Below are 19042 nucleotides of genomic sequence, written 5' to 3'. Positions count from 1 at the left end.
TTGTTACAGGCATTATAGAGCCGAGGCCAACCCAGCCAGAGAGTAAAGTCCCACGTCCAAGGCCACACAGGAAGTGAGGGGAGGGGGAGCCAGATTCCACTCGGTGCTGGCTTTCTATACCTAAGGCTCCTTCCCCCAGCTCAGGAAGGTGGCTTGGCTGCTATGGTGCCCTATTCGTGAATGACACTTGCTGGACATTCAGACACACACAGGGACTGTGGGTCTGTGTGTTGAAAACGGGGTGTGTCCACCTGCGCTGGAACCCGGCTCCGTGGGGCCTGGTTCGCTCTTCTGCGAGGTTCTGCACGTTGTCCCAGGTGTCTCTTCTCCGACTTGCACCCCAGGCCGCGCCTGAGGCCCCCCTCCCTCGCCCCTGCCACGGAGCACACGGAGCGCCCTGGGCGCGCGTGCACGTGGCCGTCCGCAGGGCCCCGGGCGCGGGGCGGGGGCGCCCTCGCGTCTAGTCCGAGACGCGCTGGCAGGACTGGGACGAGGGTGACGCGAGTGCAACATTTACGGGAGTACCAGAAACCCCAGGGACCAAGATAAACAGCGTTTTAATGAAATCTTAAAAAAAAAAAAAAAAATCAAACCGAACCTCCCAAAGTCCACAAGGGAAACGAAATAGCGAAAAATGTTACGGAAGGGATCCGTCCGGATGGGTCGGCATCGGGGGCGCCCCCGAGGCCCGAGACGCCGGGGCGCGGGGCGCGGGGGGCGGGGTGCGGGCGCCTCCAGCGCGGGGGGCCCAGGCGAGGGCGGCGGGCGGGGCGGCGCCTCCCCGCGGCCGTCCTGCCTCCCCCTCCCGGGCCTCTCCCGGGCCTCTCCCGGGCGCCGAGTCCCTTCCGAGTCTCGATCCGCGCCGCCTTTTCCCGCGACCCGCGCGGGGCCCAGCTGACGGGCCGCGTTGTTTACGGGCCGAGCAGCCCTCGCTCCCGCCGCCCGCCCGCCGCTCGCCAGCCCAGGTGCCCGCCCGTCCGCGCGTCTGTCCGTCCGCGCGTCCGTCTGTCTCGGCGTCCGCAGATCGCGGCCCAGCGCGCTCGGGGCGGAGAGCCGGGCGGCCGGGGCGCAGCGAGGGGCTCCGGGCCCTGAGATCGCGGGACGGGCCCCGGGCCGCAGGGGTCCGGGTCGGGCCGCCGCCGCCGCCGCGCCGCCGCCGCCGCCGCCGCGGCATCTGCAGCGGCCGAGGCCCCGCGCCCCTCGGGGGCCGAGTGGGGGCCCTCCCGGGCGGGGCCGCGGGCGCGGAGAGGAGGGCGCGCGCCCCGCGCCGCAGAGCATGACCCCCGCGGGCCGGCGCCGCGCGCTCTGAGCCGCCGGGACCCCGCGCTCCCGCAGCCATGGGCGCCCGGGCCGGGCGGGGGGCGGCCGCCGCGCCGCTGCTGCTGGCGGTGGCCGCGCTGCTGCTGGGTGCCGCGGGCCACCTGTACCCCGGAGAGGGTGAGTCCGGGGGCCCCGGAGGGCGGCGGGCGGGCGCGTGGGGGGCCACCGGGGACCCCGCGCCCTCCCCGGCGCGTGTGGGGGCGCGGGCGGCCGCGGCGGGAAGCCGCTGACCTTGGCCTTTGCCCGCCTGGGCTCGCGGTTCTGCGCCCCGCGTGCGGGCCCCGGCCCCGAGGAACCTTGCCCCAGTGCCCGCCCCGCCGCGGGCGCCCCTCCCGACGCGCCTCGCACCCGTGCCCGGCCCTCTCCAAGCCCCGCTCGCCCGGGAGACGCGACCCGGGTGCCCGCTGGGTCCCCGGGTCCGGGCGACCTGGGGGCACCGCATGCCGCGGGCGCACGGGGTCCCTCGGGGTCTCTGCGGATGGGCGCCCCAGGCGGGGCACTGCAGAATCCCACCCCTCTGCTTGGACCTAGGCCGGTGGCTACCCGGACTTCAGATCCATGTTTACACTTTTGGGTTCTGTTTCCAGATGTCCGGAGGCAAACTCTAGCGCCTTGGCAACAGGGCCTTTGTTGTAGCAGAAGGGGGCGGGGGGGGGGGTGTTGTCTTTATTATGATTATTATAGTTAGGGTCACCGAATGCCCCGGACTGATCTCTCTGGACCTTCACAGTGGCCTCCGGAGGTCCATACGCGTTACCCATTTCATAGAGGAGTAAATTGAGGCTGAGGTTAGGAGACGGTTCGATTTGCCCTAAAGTCAGGGCCAGAGGGAGGACTCTAACCTCTCTGTGTGGTGCCCTGGGGAGGCTCTGGACTGCTGCATGTCCTATGTCTCCCCATAACCCCCACACCCCCCCCTCCAGCTCTGCCTTTCACAAGGGCTCTTTTACCTGCCAGTCCAGGGAGGTCTCTAACCTCAGGAGAGGCTCTCACACCCCCTAGCCCCATGGACTTCCCTCCCCAGCCTCCCTGCGCTGGCAGCAGATGGAGGCAAACCCCAACTCCAGCATCGGCCTTGGGCTTGGTAGCCGTCCTTTCTGCTTGTGGGGCAAGAAATGAAGAACCTTTAAGAGAACATGGCTGGAGTTCCCCACTGGTGTTTGAGGCCCCACTTTAAAAATATCTGTTGGGTTACTTTTTCAGAATTGTCCATAAAAGGAAATCAGTCATGGTGAGGAAGGGGTCGGGGAGGGAAGGAAAGCAGCTCCTGAGCTCCCTGATGGGGAATGAGGTCCCTGGCAAAGCACGCACAGGCTCTGGCGTTGACAATCCAGGTTTGCGGAGCTCCTCTCTCAGTTACACCACGGTTCCGAGGCCCAAGTGCTTGGTATACAGCGGGCGCTCAATAAAGGTGGCAGTCGGCTTGAGTTCTTGTTAAGAAACTCCAGACAAATGTTAGGACTAGTCTAGGATTTGTGTATGTATGTATGTGCGTGCGTCTGCACACGTGCATGTGTGTGTGTGGTTCCCTGCTCTTCTGTTCCTTGTAGCTTTGGTAATTTATTGTGGACTTGTGCCTGGGCTTGCAGGGCCCAGGAGGTGGATTTACCGCTTCTTTACATGTTCACAGTTTCCACAGGGGTAGAGGCATATACTTCTTTTGTCCACTGCGATGTTTCCAGAGCCTAGAACAGTGCCTGGCACATAGAAGGTGTTTGGTTAAAATATTTGTTCTTGGTTCAGCTCATATTCTTCGTGTTCTCACCAGTACTCCAAGCTATGGCTTTTTCATTCCTCGGGTAATACCCAACTTAGACATAGTCATAAGAGCAAGCTCTTGGCGGGGGCTTTTCCATGTGCTCCGAATATATAATCTTAGTTAATCCCCACCATGGCCTTGTGGGGTGGGGTTTATTATCATTTTTCCCAGGTGAGGCAGTTTGACTAGGCGGCAGAGCTGCTGAGGACCCTACTTGGCCTGATTTCTTCATAAAAGGTGGCTCTCTTGGGTTTGAGCTTCCCTCCCACCGACCTGTGGTAATGGTTAACAAAATCCTATTGAATAAATGAGATGTGATGCCCCTCAGAGGTTCGGAAACCTCGAGAAACTTTACAGATCATTAATCTCTAATGTCAGCCTGTAGGGCGTTTTGGTTGGGGTGGTGGCGGTGTGATGTTTAAGAAGTGAAGGACTTTCTTAGGGGGGGATGTCCTATGGGATGTGCTACTTTGGCCCGCTCTCCTGTGGAGTCCCTACTGCTCTGCTGAAATGGGTAGTGTCTCCCCCCTCTGTTTCTCCTCGGACTGGCTGGCAGTGGCCTGAGATTACTTGGGGGCATTGCAAAGTTAAAGGATGAAGGCAATGTGGGATTAATTAAAAGAAAAACCTGCGGGGCTTCGGGGGGAGTCCAGCGAGTTGGCTAATTAAGGTGAGAGAGGCTCGCTTCCAGAGCGCCCTGGTTTCTCGGGCACTCCTCATTTCACAAGGGTGGCCTCGGATGTCTCTCTTGTGTGTCCTCTTGTGTGCTTTGGGGGCCCTCGGAGCAGGACTTTTGCCTACTTCCTAACCTCCCTGAGGTTATTCTTAACTTTTGCTTCCCTCCTGGAGCCCTGCCCGCCATCCTTGTCCCACTCACTCATGGAGGTCATTGGGGTGGGGCTCCCTGGGGTCCCCACTGCAGCCCACTCCGTCAGTGACTCAACCTGGATAGAGTAGATCCTCTCAACTTCATCGCTCTTAATATTTGGGTTGAGACAGTTCCCGGTTGTGGGGGGGCTGGCTGTCCTGTGTATTGTGAGGAGTGGAGCCGCATCCCTGGCTTCTCCACCCACAAAATGCCAGTAGCACGTCCCTCCCTCCAGTCATGACAATCAAGAGTGTCTCTGGGCATTGCCAGCCGCCCCAGTTGAGAACAGCCACATTCAGGAAGATAACTTTTTCTTTGTCTAGGACACTTACCCACCTGGGTCCCTGCTCTCTTTGTTCCAGGATCAATACCCCGCCCCTCGACCCCCGGCCCACCACCCGCCTCCAGCCTTCCCCTGCCAAGCCTCCCCGGTGGGCTCTAACCACCCTCCCTCTCACCTCTGGCCCACTGTGCTGCCCGCAGCATCTGGCTAATGTCTCCATCGCTTTGCTTTGCCCATGGCTCTTGTGAAGGTAATCCCTCACCTCCCAAGTGCGTCTCCTGTCGCCTCACCCCAGCTGACCTCTCGGGGCCTGCCACTGTCCACTCCCTCCCCTCGGGGAGGGCAGGAAGGCACGGTTTCCTGCAGAGTTTTCACCTGCACCTGGCTCTCTCTCCATCCTCTCTGCTCCCTTCCCTGGGCTCAGATGTTAGCTCTTTCTTCCTAGAGGGCCAATCCCTACTGCCATCCACTCTCAGCCCAGTTGTGAATTTACGTAGTCAGACTCCTTCATCTAGAACAGGGGCTATCAAACTGTGGCCCACAGGCCAACTCCCGCCTGCCCACACCTGGTTTTGTGAATAAAGTTTTATTGGCATCATCTTAACAGTTGCTTTTGTGCCCTAATGGCAGAGTTGAGTAGTTGCAATTGCATGGCCCATAGAAATGTGTATATCTTGGCCCTTCTCGGGGAGAGTTTTGGGACTCCTGATTTATGACAGACTCTTTGAGGATCATGATGACATGCCTAATCGCTTGCGTGGCCCCTGGTATGACATGAGTGCATCACGAATGCTTGGGGATGCTGTGGCGTGTTCCCCTTTACAGAGACATGTACGCTCTCTGAACATATGGGTTCCAACGGGGAGAAAATACCATGATGTCCCCTCCTTAGCTGTGTCTATGGTATCAAGATTTATTTATTTGCACAGTCATCTTGGCGTTGAATGAGGATCCCTCGCTGTCGGCTTTGTGTCTAGAACTCAAAAGAAAGTGGTGTCTGCTGTGCGATTTTCTTTCAAGACCCCTGGTGTTACTTTCTATTAAGAGTACATACATTAGGGGCGCCTGGGTGGTTCAGTCCATTAAGCTTCTGCCCTCGGTTCAGGTCATGATCCCACTGTCCTGGGATTGAGCTCCGCTTCTGCTCTGCGGGGAGCCTGCTTCTCCCTCTCCCTCTGCCTGCTGTTCTGCCTGCCTGTGCTCTCTCCCTATTAAATAAATAAAGTCCTAAAAAAGAATACATCCGTGAGGGGCGCCTAGGTGGCTCAGTCAGTTGAGGGTCAGACTCTTGATTTGCTCAGAGCATCATCTCAGGGTCGTGAGATCGAGCCTCGGTGCGGGCTCCCTGCTCAGCGGGTAGTCTGCTTGAGATTCTTTCCTTCTCCCCCTGCCCCCCTCCTCGCTGCATATGCATATCTGCTCTCTCTCTCTCTCTCTCTAAAATAAATAAATCTTCTAAAAAAAAAAAAGAATACATATGTTGGCTTATGTTTTGCAACGGGACCCTATTTATGGGTTTTTAATTAAAATAACAAGTAATGCATGCTCATTGCAAAAAAATTTACAAAAACCTGGAGAGGAAAAAATCAAAGTCCCCCTGCAACACTTTGTCCCTAAAATCATGCCATTTCTCTCCTGGGAAGTGACTGTGCTTTTGTTTGCATCTTAAAAATTGCGTGTGTGTGTGTGCGCGCGCACAGTTATGTGAATTTTAACCTTCTTTTTTAAAAAATGTATTTATTCATGAGAGACACACAGAGAGAGGCAGAGACACAGGCAGAGGGAGAAGCAGGTTCCCTGCAGGGAGCCCGATGTGGGACTCGATCCTGGGTCTCCAGGATCACCCCCTGGGCTGAAGGCGGTGCTAAACCGCTGAGCCACCCAGGCTGCCCAAGTTTTAACCCTCGGATAGAGTTGTGTGACTGCCCCCACACTGGGATACAGAACAGTCCCATCACCCAAATTCCCTCTGGACACCCCTTTATGGTCACACTCTCTCCATCCCTAATCCCAGCAACACTGTTCTCCATTGTTACTGTTTTCTCTGTAGACTTTAAAACATATCTTACAACTGAATTAATATTTTTAAGAAAGATTTTATTTATTGGAGAGAGAGAGCACGAACATGAGTGGGGGAGAGGCAGAGGCAGAGAGAGAGAGAGAGAGGGAGAAGCAGACTCTCCGCTGAGCGCACAGCCCGCGGGGGGACTGAGTCCCAGGACCCCAGGATCATGACCTGAGCCGAAGGCAGACGTTTGACAGACTGAGCCACCCAGGCATCCCAACACTCGGCATTTTTAATTTAAGCACTCATAAGCTCCTCGTTGTTCACGGATTCCTTATTTGTGAACTCACCTAGTCGCTAAAATGAATTTGTAACTCTAAAATCAATACTCAGTGCACTTTTGTGGTTGTTTCTGGACATGCGTGGAGCATCAAATTATTTGAATCGCCACATCGGCCCGTTCCCAGCTGAGGTCACACGTGGTCCTGCTGCTTGCTTCAGCTCTGGTGTGCCGGATTCACACAAGCCTCTCCTTGGGCGATGCATATAGCGCCACATTTCCAGCATTTTTGTACGTTTTGTTGGTGATTTTGCTGTTTTGAGAGGGCCTCGCCCATAGTGTGGACGTGCTGTGTAGTATAAGCACAAGAATAAATGCAGGCAGGCTGTGATGTGCCTTATGGAGAAAATACGGGGCTAGATAAGCTTGGCTCAGGCCAGGAGCTGTCGCGCCTAGTGCTGTTGGCTGTGATTCAAAGTTAATGAATCAACACTGTCTATTAAATAAGGTGTATTTAAACAGAAACGCACATAAGGCAAGGTTATGGATTAATTGATTGACAAAAACATTGTGGCCAGAGGCTTGTAGGAACCTAACCCCGTCTTCCCCAGGGACGATGGCCCAGAATTTGCCGATTCCACATTCCAGGGGACCCCAGAGACAGAACTGCTGAAACTGAGAATGGGCTGTAGGGTGGTTTCCTGTCATTGTGCTTTAAAATTTGTGAATTTGGGTTTGCCAGTGCACATGTAGAATCTCGTGGAACACACATGCCCCTTTGGTCCTGTTTTGATCTGTGCAAAAAATCCTTGGTTTATATCTTGGAAAGTTCAGGAGATGGCACCAGACCCCCTGGCTTTCATCTCGAGGAGGGGTCCCCCGTGTTCTGTTGACCCTGGTGTCAGGGAGTGCTCCAGTGGCTTTTGGGGTTTTATTTAAAAAATTTTTAATTTTTATTGTATTTTTGAAGATTTTATATACCCATTCATGAGAGACACACAGAGAGAGGCAGAGACACGGGTAGAGGGAGAAGCAGGCTCCCTGCGGAGAGTCCAACTGGGGACTCGATCCCAGGACCCCGGGATCACGCTCCGAGCCAAAGGCAGATGCTCAACCGCTGAGCCACCCAGGCGTCCCATAGAAAAGAGAGTTTGTTTCCAGCACAGCAAGATTTGCCAGATGCAGCCTGGATGTGAGTTCCAGTTGGAGTTCAGGGCAGACTCATGAGGATTAAATTGGATTTCGCATCTGGGTTTTTCTTCCAATTCCCTACGGGTTGGGTGTCACATCAGGGCTGTATGGTAGCCTCTGTTTCGTGTTCAGGAATAGCAGCCCGTTAGCAGGAGTTTCTTGCTTCTCTCTCATGCCTTTGCGGGAATGTGGAAAACATAGGTACTTTTCAAAAACTGTGTTTGCTAACAGTGTGCAAAAAAGGTAGCGCCCGGACACAAGGGGTAAAGAGAGTAGAGCTCCCACTGTGTTCCTGCAGCCTCTCTGGGATTTCTTGTTGCCAGTCTGTTTTCAAAGATGTTGCCCTGTTTTCCTCCCAGATCAGAAAGGGGGTGAGCTCTGAGGTGCTCCTTCCTAATTACATGCGGTTACATTGTATCGCAGCCACCTGCTACTTTTTGTTGTTGTTGTTGCCCCAGACCCACATCTGTTCCTGGCCCGCCCCAAAGCCCTCAGGGACTCCGCATGCCCCCCACTGTGCCTGCTGTCCACAGCACCCCAAACTGGTCCTGTCTCAGTCTCTCTGCGTTCATTAGTGACTGGCCCCTCCTCTCCCATCCCCTTCCCTCCTCCACCGCTCCGGGTACCGCAGGTACCAGGTCGCAGCGATTGTAGTTCCTTGGTGTCTCCCTCCTTGCACCCTCGTCCTTCCCTTTCCTGCTTCATCCTCCACCCCCCTCCTTCCCTTTCAGTACAGATGGGGGGCGGGGGTCAGTATCCGTGTGGGTCCCTGTAGACACTGGTCTGCCCATCGGAGACACGTTCTAGAGAAGCCTTGACTACGTGGGTAGAGGAGATGGTGCTCTAATGTAGGTTGGAGAAGGGCTTGCTTGCTACGGGTTTGTCTAGAGCAGGAAACCGAATCCTGTAGCCCCCACCCCTGCCAGTTCATACTCGAAGTCCTAACTCCCCGATGGGACTGTATTTGGAGCTCTTGGGAGGTCGTAAGAGTAGAGCTCTAATTTGATAGGATTGGTGGCCTCCTGAGGACAGGAGGAGAGGGATCTCTTTCCTCTTGCCTGTGCCTACCAGAAAAGACCAAGTGAGGAGGGCGAGGAGGCAGTGTCTGCAGGCTAGGAAGACAGCTCTCCCCACAAACTCACCTTGATCTTAGACTCCCAGCCTCCAGAACCCTGAGAAATAAATTTCTGTTGCTTGGGGCACCTGGGTGGCTCAGCGGCTGAGCATCTACCTTGGGCTCAGGTCGGGATCCTGGGGTCCTGCGATCGAGTCCCACATCGGGCTCTCCGCAGGGAGCCTGCTTCTTCCTCTGCCTGTGTCTCTCTGCCTCTCTCTCGGTGTCTCTCATGAATAATTAAATAAATAAAATCTTTTTTTTTTTTTAAATAAATAAAATCTTAAAAAAATTCCTGTTGCTTAAGCTGCACGATCTGTGGTAGTTTCTTATGGCCGTCCTAGCTAAGATGAGAACTGACATCAGAATTGGCTCTGAAGCATAGCCGGTAGGGCCTTGGGCAGATAAAATGGGTGAGGGTCCAGCTTTCTTTGAAATTGTTGGGGTGGCCCACCATGCTTAGGGGGTTCTTTTTTTAAAAATTTCATTTATTTCTTCATGAGAGACAGGGAGAGAGAGGGGGGCAGAGACACAGGCAGAGGGAGAAGCAGGCTCCCTGTGGGGAACCTGAGGCAGGAGTAGATTCCAGGACCCCAGGGTCACGACCTGAGCCCAAGGCCACCTCCAATGAGCCCTGAGCCACCCAGGTGCCCCAGCTTATGGGGTTCTCTCTAACAACAGTCAACAGCCCCAAAGAAGGTGTCTGATGGCGTTGATCCTGGAGTGGAGTGCTCAGTGGGCCAGAAGAATGGGGGTGGGGGCCCCTCCCCACCCGGGCTGGAGAGGTGGGCCAAGATGGGTAGCTGGTATGTCGATCCGAGGCCTCAGCAGAAACCAGCCCTGCTGACACCTTGAGTTTAGACCCCTAGACTGCAAGACTGTGAGAAACTAAGGTGTGGTGTGTAAGCCCTGCAGCCTGCGGTTCTGTGTTCCGGCAGCCTGAGCAGGCTGATGGACTGGGTTCAGGTCCCAGCTCTGTCTCACCTTTGCTGTGTGGCCTTGGGGAGGACACAGCCCTTTCTGAGCCTCCGGCGCTTTCCTCTTCTAGAAAAATCTGTCTGGGCAACACATGCACAGGTGTTTCACCTGTGTTCCAACCTTGTGCACCCTCCCCCCTCAGGGCACTTACCACCCCTCTGTGTCCAGCAATTTCCGGTGGAGCCCGACTCACATGCTGTGGCTGATGTGGCCTAGTGCGGCTAACTTCTGAAAGCCTGTTTTCCAGAGCTTATCTTCCCCGTCTGAGGAATTCACGGATCGCCTCGGGCCTTTTGATGCCTTGTGGACATCACAGTCAGGCATCTGCCTTCTCCCGAGGACAGAGAACCTGTAGGAGCTTCAGTTACATCTTTCCCAGAGTTTCTCCGACTTCCACATCAGCGCCTTGTAGGCTCTTGGTTTGTTTAGGAGATCCCCTTGGTGCATCCTCCAAGACTCTGAGAAGTTTCTAGAAGGATGATGGTCTGCATGGTGAATGTCCCATCAAGGCCATCTTTCCCTCTCGTCCTCTGCTCACAGTTTTCTTCTCCATCATCCACGTGTGATGGTCCGCTGTTGCTCCCAAGTATCTGAGGGACCCCCGTCTCCTCCTCCGTCCAGCTGGGCTCAAGGACCACCTCCCTCAGGTCTCCTCTCTGGGGGCTGCTGCTTCTCTCACTGGTATTTTGACCAGGAACTTGCTGGAAAAGACTATAGTGCTTTAGTCTCCCCCAACCCTGGTCCACCCATAAACCTCCCTGAGTCGCATGTGTGGACCCATTTGCAGCAGACTTCCAGAACAGGACTCTCTGGTCCAGGGGCATCTGTGTTTATAAAATTGCCCTGAGCCTTGGTGGTTTCATCCCTCACCCTTCAGCCCCACGTTGTCAGGATAGGCCCCCCCCAGGGCCTAAGGTGAAGCCCCTTAGATCTTGTCTGAGCTGGCTTCTCTCTGATACTTATTTGGCTCCCTATTACTTCTGTTTCCATTGCCTTCTGTGCACCTGCTTTCCCACCTCATGGGGCCAGGAACACTGAAGTCCAGAGAGGTAATCACACAGCTGCCAATCTGCAAAGCTGAGATTTGCATCTGGGGCCATCAGGCTGTCAGCTCATTGCTTTAGCGCACTCTGATGGCAGCTCGTGGCAGTAATTTCAGTGTCTCTATGAGCTCGTAAGCCTCCAGCCTTATCCATCTTAATAGTCCCCGTGCCCAGCGTGATGCCCTGTGCGCCGGGATGCCCAGCCAACATTGGGATGAATGAATAACAGAGTTATTTCCATATTTGCTGACTTGCTGGTCCTGGACCCTGCATTTGAATCCTGGTCTCTTGATTCTACTGGCCACCTGCTCCAGCTCCCCCATTTCTCTTTGTCTGAGGAAGTCCATTTTAAGAGCCAGTCTTCCGGGCGGGCAGAGAATCTTCAGGATGTCTGATACCACGGTGTGCCCGAATTTTCATTTCTGAAGGTAATAAATCTAGGAATTGGTTCTGTGAGCCCGGGGCAGAGAACTAACACATGCACATGGCCAGGTTCCGGTTCTCCTCTGTTCTTCATAGCCTTTTTATCACGTGCTGCCATCGTTCCCAGTGAGGAAACTGAGGCAGAGATTGAAGAGGTGGCTCAGGATTACACAGCTGGCAGGTGCTGGGGTAGGAAGCCAGGTCTGGTGGGTTTCTAGCACGGCCCAGAACTCGTATGGGTGGTGGCCGGACACCTAACCCAAGGCTCGTTGGCGTAGGACTCCTGAATTTCGGGGTGCTAAGACTGGCAAGAATGCAGAGAAGAGTGTGTGGCCCCAGGATAGATCACCAGGGAGCATTTGAAGAATGTGGAGACTAAGGACCGAGTGCATTCACGATTGGACACGGAATGTGTAAAACTCTCAGCATTGGAAAGCACTCAGAACCTTCTAGATATTTCTTTCCCTGCCCCTCTGCACGTCTTGCCTGCTTTCATGGTGGAGAGACAACCAGGGAGAAGGGACACTTTCCAAGATGGCCTTCATGTTACGTCTTCTCTTCTGGAAAATCCTCAGATTTCTCAGGCCCGGCAGGAAGTTCTAGACCAGTGTTGTCCAAAAGAACGTGTCGCTCTCAGGGAGATGGTGGCCATTGTCTACGCGAGGCTCTTGAGGCTGTGGCCAGGGTGCCTGAATCTTTACTTTTATTTTCCTTTAGTTCATTTAAATATTTAAAAAAAAGTCAATATTTGATTCTGTTGTTGGAAAACCCTTTAGTACATTTGGAACAAGTTGGGGAAATGCGCCTACGTTCTCAATGATCGTTGTAGGAAATCTATATATACGGGTCTAGTGTTTCTGCTGCAGATTTAGCATCTGAGTTGAGACATACTGCATGGCATTTTGAAAGCTTACTGTGAAAAGTACCTCACTAATAATTAATTATTTTTAAATTTATTTAAAAAGTTTTAATTATTTATTCATGAGGAATGCAGAGAGAGAGAGACAGAGACAGAGACACAGGCAGGGAGCCCGATGTGGGACTTGATCCCGGGACTCCAGGACCACACTCTGGGCTGAAGGCGGTGCTAAACCGCTGAGCCACCCAGGGATCCCTCATTAATAATTTTTTAATGTTGAAGTGACATTCTTGGATGCATTGCATTAATTAAAATATACTTAATTTCATCTCTCTCTCTCTTTTTTAAAGATTTTATTTATTTGTTCTTGAGAGACAGAGAGAGAGAGGCAGAGACACAGGCAGAGGGAGAAGCAGGCTCCCTGTAGGGAGCTTGATGTAGGACTCGATCCCAGGACCCCAGGATCACAACCTGAGCCAAAGGCAGATGCTCAACCTCTGAGCCACCCAGACGTCCCCAGAACCGAATAATTCTTTTTTTAAATTTTTAAATTTTTTAAAAAAATTTATTTATGATAGTCACACACACACAGAGAGAAGCAGAGACACAGGCAGAGGGAGAAGCAGGCTCCATGCACCGGGAGCCCGATGTGGGATTCGATCCCGGGTCTCCAGGATCGCGCCCTGGGCCAAAGGCAGGCGCTAAACCGCTGCGCCACCCAGGGATCCCAAACCGAATAATTCTTAATGCACCGTTTGTGTAGATGTTAGTCCTAGTAACCACCTCCTCCAGGAAGCCCTCCTTCCTTGGTCCAGACCAAATCAAATAGCTCGTTTCTATGATCTCTTCTGGCCCGTGAAGCTCTCCTTGAAGGCTTCCTCTTGGTTATATTTTAAGTTGACTTAGGTCGTTGATAGTGACTAACTAGTCCGAGAGATCTAGGAATCCGGATCTGTCCTATTCCCGATGGCACTTCCATACCTGGAACAATGTTGGGCACAGAGCCGATCCTCCTCAGATATTTGCTGAGGGAGTGGACAGGGGAAACGATCTTTAACAGGCTTTCTCTGTGTTGTCACTGCATGAAAACTGTTTCACTGTTTCCTGATTTATGTCACATGCACCCGCTTCTTCCTTAGGCGTGTTTTTGAAAGAACAAAGATGGTAAAACTGGAACATAGCTACAGCATAGACTCGGCAGGTAATCGCAGGGCTGCGAACCTAGTGCCACCACTGAAAGCTCAGCGTGTGTGAGTCGCGATTTGCTTGTCACACAAATGGGTGTGAAAATGCACCTCCTCTGGGGATTATTTTTAGAATTCAGGGAGCCAGAGAGGAGGCCAGCTACTTTACATAGTAAATGCTCAGAAAACACAGTAGCCCCCCCTTATCCACAGGACTCCCCCCCACCCCGCTGCCTGTGGATGTGTGAAACCACGATAGTACTGAGCCCCACATATGCTTTACTTATTTTCTATACACACATACCTACGTTATGTGACTAACGGGTGTGTAGCACACCCAGCGTGGATGGGTCGGACAAAGGGATGATTCACACACCGGGCGAAACAGGATGGCGTGAGATTTCATCACGCTACTCAGAATGGTGGGCAATTCAAAAACTGATGAATTGTTTATTTCAGGGATTTTCCATTTAATATTTTCTGACCGCAGTCAACCGCGGGTAACGGACCCTGGGGATCACAGGGGACTACTGTATTGGCTGTCGCTGGCTCCCCTGCACGCCCTGCTCCCTGTTGTCCTTATCTCCCAGCGTATAGAGGGGGTGATCAGCCACGTGTACCACTCATCAAGAACCTGACGCATTCCTCGGTTTCCCCCCCGCCCCAGAGGCATTAAAAGCCAGCAGAAGGCCCTACATTTTATTTCTGGCACCATTTCTAACATCCTCGGGATATCTTCTGTCCCAACAGTAAATTGCTCTATTGTTTGGACTAATAGGGACACACACAGCTTTAATGAGTTGAGTTAGATTCATGGGAGATTTTTAAAAAAGCAACTCTTTATTGTTCCCTACTATTGCCGTCATTTAATTTTTTATAACGACTTTATGGAGCTGTGATTCAATCCCATACAATTCACCTATTTACAGTTTACGATTCGCTTGGCTCTTACTCCATTTGCTGAGCTGTGCAGCCATCGCCCCAGCCAATGTTGGCACATTTTCATCACTCCAAAGAGAAACCCCGTCTTCGTTAGCTGTCCCTCCTGAATCCCTCCTCTCCAGCCCCTGGGAACCACGAATCTACTTCTGTCTCTGTAGAGTTGCCTGTTCTGGATGTTTGATGTAAATGGAATCATGGTGCATGTGGTCTTTTGGGACTGGGTTTGTTCACTGAGCATCATGCTTTCAGACTCCATCCAGGTCACACATATCAGAACTTCGTTCCCTCTTGGGGTTGAGCCATAGTGCATCATATGGCGATGCCACAGCTTGTTTATCCATTCATTGGTTGATGGACATTGGGCTGTTTCTCCTTTTTGCCTGTTAGTGGATACTGCGCCAGTGGCCATTTGTATACAGGCAGGCACACATCGTTTTATTGCACTCCACTTGATCGTGCTTCGCAGATACTGTGATTTTTTACAAGTTGAAGGTGTGTGGCAAGCCTTTGTCGAGCAAGTCTCTCTGTGTCATTTTTCCAAAGCATTTGCTCACTTTGTGTCTCTGTGTCACATTTGGTAATTCTCATAATATTTCAGACTTTTTTCTATTCTGTTTGGTGATCAGAGATCAGTGATGATGACTCACTGAAAGCTCAGAGGATCATTAGCATTTTTTTTTTTTTGGCAATACACCATTTTTTAATGAAGGGGAGTACATTTTTTTTTTTAGTGATAATGCTGTTGCATGCTTACTAAACTTTTTTTACATAGTATACTGTGAATATAACTTTTTTTTCGAGAGAGGATGGGGGAGGGAGGGGCAGAGGGAGAGGGAGAGAGAGAGAATCTTAAGCAGGCTCTACAGCCAGCACAAGTGTAGAGCACAAGCCCCTGATGAGGGGCTTGATCTTACGACCCTGAGATCGTGATCCGAATCGAAATCAAGAGTCAGATGCTTAACCAACTGAGTCACCCACGTGCCCTGAATGTAACTTTTATATGCACTGGGAAGCCAATAAATTCATTTGATGCATTTTATGGAGATATTTGCTTTACTGAGGTAGCCTTGAACCAAACCTACACTATCTTCGAGGTATGCCTGTACAAGTTTCTGTGTGGTTGTGTTTTCATTTCTCTTGAGTATTTATCCAAGAGTGGAATTGCTGGGTCATGTGGTAACTCTTTGCTTAATGGTTTGAAGAATCACCAGACTGTTTTCCATGGCAGCTGCATCATTTTATATTCTTACTGGTAATGTAGGAGGGTTCCAGTTGCTCTGCATCCTTGACAACACTTGTTATTGTCCATCTCTGATTTTAGCCACCCTAGTGGGAGTGAAGTGGTATCTCATTGTGGCTTGGATTTGCATTTCCCTGGTGTCCAATACTTAAATGAACATTCATATCTGGTTTTGCCGTGGCCTGGGGAGGATGGCAGGCAGGTGTTTTTTGCTCCTGGACCAATTTTAGTGTGTGTGTGTGTGTGTGTGTGTGTGTGTGTATGTTGGCAAGGAGAAGTGGCCTCAGGAGTTTGATTATGATGAATGTTAACTCAAGTTTAAGGGCACAAGGAGAAGGGAAAGCTTCCAGTAGGTATATGGGTGAAAGGAAATCAGAGAAGGGTGTCTGGAGGAGGTGGCATTTGAGTTGGATCTTTTTTTTTTTTTTTAAGATTTTATTTATTTATTCCTGAGAGACAGAGAGAGAGGCAGAGACATAGGCAGAGGGAGAAGCAGGCTCCCTGTAGGGAGCCCAATGTGGGACTTGATCCCAGGACCTCAGGATCACGACTTGAGCTGAAGATAGATGCTCAACCACTGAGCCACCAGGGGCCCCTGAACTGGATTTCGAAGGATGATGGGCTGGGAGCTAAGGCATAAAGGGCTTTGAGAGCCAACAGAGAGCTAGGGCCACCCTGTCCAATACGGTAGGCACCGGTGACATGTGTCTAGTTCCACTTAAATTAACTAAAGTGAAGTTAAATATTCAGTTCCTCAGTCTTATGGGCCACATTTGAAATGCCTGAGAGCCACAAATGGCTGGTGGCCTCTATAGTGGACAACACAGATACAGAACATTTGCGTCAGTGCTGAAAGTTCTGTTGGGCAGCATTGGGCCAGGGCAAGGGTCACCACCCGTTTTTGTAAATAAAGTTTTATTGGGACACACCCACACCCACTCATTCACATACTGTCTCTGGCTGCTTTTGAGCCCCAGTGGCAGAGTGGAGTAGTTTCTGCACGGACCGTGTGACCCCCAAAGGTGAACGTATTTACTATCTCAGCTGGGGAAGTAAAGGCATAGAGCCCTGAGATGATTGTGATACATTTGGGAGACATAAACAACAGCAAGATAGCTGGCATTAATTGAGCACCTACTATGTGCTGGGCACTGCTCGAATGCCTGTGTTACCCCGCTCACTGCTTCTCATAGGTCATGCTCCGAGGGAGGACACGGAGCCTTGGAGTTGTGAGAGTGGTGGGCAGCCTGTTCAGTTGGTGCAGGGGAGTGAGTGGGGGGGGGATCCCCGAAGGCTGGGAGGGAGACATGCAGGGTGATGGGGAGCCAGAGAAGGTGCTGGAGTCTGGGAAGGACTGTCTTTGGGAGATGGGCGTGTAGGGTGTTTGTGCAGGGGAGAGTAGACGCCCTGCGAAGCCCTTGCCACACCCAGGTGACAGGGAACGAGGCTGTGACCCTGTGCCTGGGAGGAGGGCAGGTTGGGAAGAAGAGTCCTTGAGGGAGGAGAATTGACAAAACAAATTCAACTACCCTTGCCCCATTTTGACATGGGCAGCTTTATCCTCATAAAATCATCTCCTTTTTTTTTTTTAATTTTATTTATTTATTCATGAGAGATGGAGAGAGGCAGAGACAGGCAGAGGGAGAAGCAGGCTCCCCGTGGGGAGCCCGATGTGGAACTTGATGCCAGGACCCCGGGATCATGACCTGAGTCAGAGGTGGACACTCAACCACTGAGCCACCCAGGCTCCCCTCTCTTTGCTTTCTTAATAGTGTGTGTGTTTAAGTATTTTATTTATTTATTTAAAAGATTTTATTTACTTAGAGACACACAGACAGAGGCAGAGACACAGGAGGCAGAGGGAGAAGCAGGCTCCCTGCGGGGAGCCCGACGTGGGACTTGATCCCAGGACCCTGGGATCATGACCTGAGCCAACCACTGAGCCCCCCAGGGCCCATAAAATCATCTCTTGAAGTTCTCCGAAGTTGACTCGCCGGGGTCGGCTCCCCTGCCCCTTCTGCACCTGCTGTGTTACTCAATCCCACATAGTCCTAGTGTCTCCACCACGTCATATTCGACGGGGTGGCTCTAAGGCCGCTAACAGTACCTCCAAAGGACTTACGTGCTTTGCCTTCTGCAAGTGGTGACTTAGGGACAGACCCTCTAGAGAAAACCACGCATCGGGGCTCGCTATGGTGTTTGTGGGGCCCCGGTGTGGAATGGAAACATGGGGCCCCTTGCTCAAAAATGATTAAGGGTTTCAAGATAGATGGAAGAGCCCCGAGCCCCAGGCAGGGCCCTTCTGAGTGGGTCTCGCGACTCAGGTTGCACACCTGCGAAGCTGGCCCTGCCACTACTTCTTCTAACCCATCCGTGGCATGTTTGCTCACCTGTCTTGCTTTCTGCTTGTTTTTCCTTCCAGTGTGTCCTGGCATGGATATCCGGAACAACCTAACGAGGCTGCATGAGCTGGCCAACTGCTCGGTCATTGAAGGACATTTGCAGATACTGTTAATGTTCAAAACGAGGCCCGAGGATTTCCGAGACCTCAGTTTCCCCAAACTCATCATGATCACTGATTACTTGCTGCTCTTCCGGGTCTATGGGCTGGAGAGCCTGAAGGACCTGTTCCCCAACCTCACGGTCATCCGAGGCTCGCGCCTCTTCTTCAACTACGCGCTGGTCATCTTCGAGATGGTCCACCTGAAGGAGCTTGGCCTCTACAGCTTGATGAACATCACCCGGGGCTCCGTCCGCATCGAGAAGAACAATGAGCTCTGCTACCTGGCCACCATCGACTGGTCCCGCATCCTGGATTCTGTGGAGGATAATTATATTGTGCTGAACAAAGACGACAACGAGGAGTGTGGGGACATCTGTCCAGGCACTGCCAAGGGCAAGACCAACTGCCCTGCCACTGTCATCAATGGGCAGTTTGTCGAGCGGTGTTGGACACACAGCCACTGCCAGAAAGGTATGCGGGGGGTGCAGGGCTCTGAGTCGCCTCTCATGCCTTGTTGGTTAGAGAGAAGCTGGAGGCCTTCGTGGGGCCAGGGGGTGGCACCCTTTTTCTGCGGGAGGGGTGGAGGGGCCTCTGATACGAAGCACTTCTGACTTTGCAGGCTGCTTGGTCTCCCATAACGACTCCTCAGCGCCGCCCTTGTGGCAGGAAAGTGGTCTGCGTGGCACATAGACACGTGGGCATGGCTACATTTCAATAAAACTTTATTTACAAGCCAAGCTGGGGGCCAGGTTTTGTCAACTCCTGGGCCGGGCAGTGGAATGTTCCTCTTGCTTGAAAAGGCGGGTAGAGGTGGATGCGTGCGGACTTCGTTGTGGGGAGGGAAAGAAAAAGTTTATTTCTTCTCTGATTATAGAAGTAAGATCGCTCAGGGTAGATGTCTGGGAAAAGAAGTGGGTCAAGGAAGGAAGCACAGCCACGGTCCTTACTCTACCATTAGTGGGGCTACTTCCTTCTAGTGGTTCTCTCGTGTCTTTATTTATTTACTTACCTCTCCCCGTCTTTGGACAGTGAGGTGATTTCCAGTTCTCA

The 19042-nt window shown here is 52.5% G+C and overlaps 1 protein-coding gene across 2 annotated transcripts in view; it reads left to right on the top strand.

The window, feature by feature from the left end:
- Window positions 1-1355: 1355 nt before the first annotated feature.
- Window positions 1356-19042, top strand: part of INSR (insulin receptor) — a 135100-nt gene continuing 117413 nt past the window's right edge. For both annotated transcript variants that reach the window (XM_025457385.3, XM_025457383.3), the window contains exons 1-2: window positions 1356-1437; window positions 17912-18463. In XM_025457385.3, coding sequence (XP_025313170.2) covers window positions 17923-18463 — 541 coding nt within the window. In that variant the 5' untranslated portion in view covers window positions 1356-1437; window positions 17912-17922. The remainder of the gene's footprint in view (window positions 1438-17911; window positions 18464-19042) is intronic.

Source organism: Canis lupus, chromosome 20 (genome assembly GCF_003254725.2).
Source record: "Canis lupus dingo isolate Sandy chromosome 20, ASM325472v2, whole genome shotgun sequence".
Taxonomy (NCBI): domain Eukaryota; kingdom Metazoa; phylum Chordata; class Mammalia; order Carnivora; family Canidae; genus Canis; species Canis lupus.
This window is presented reverse-complemented; position numbering and strand designations above follow the sequence as displayed.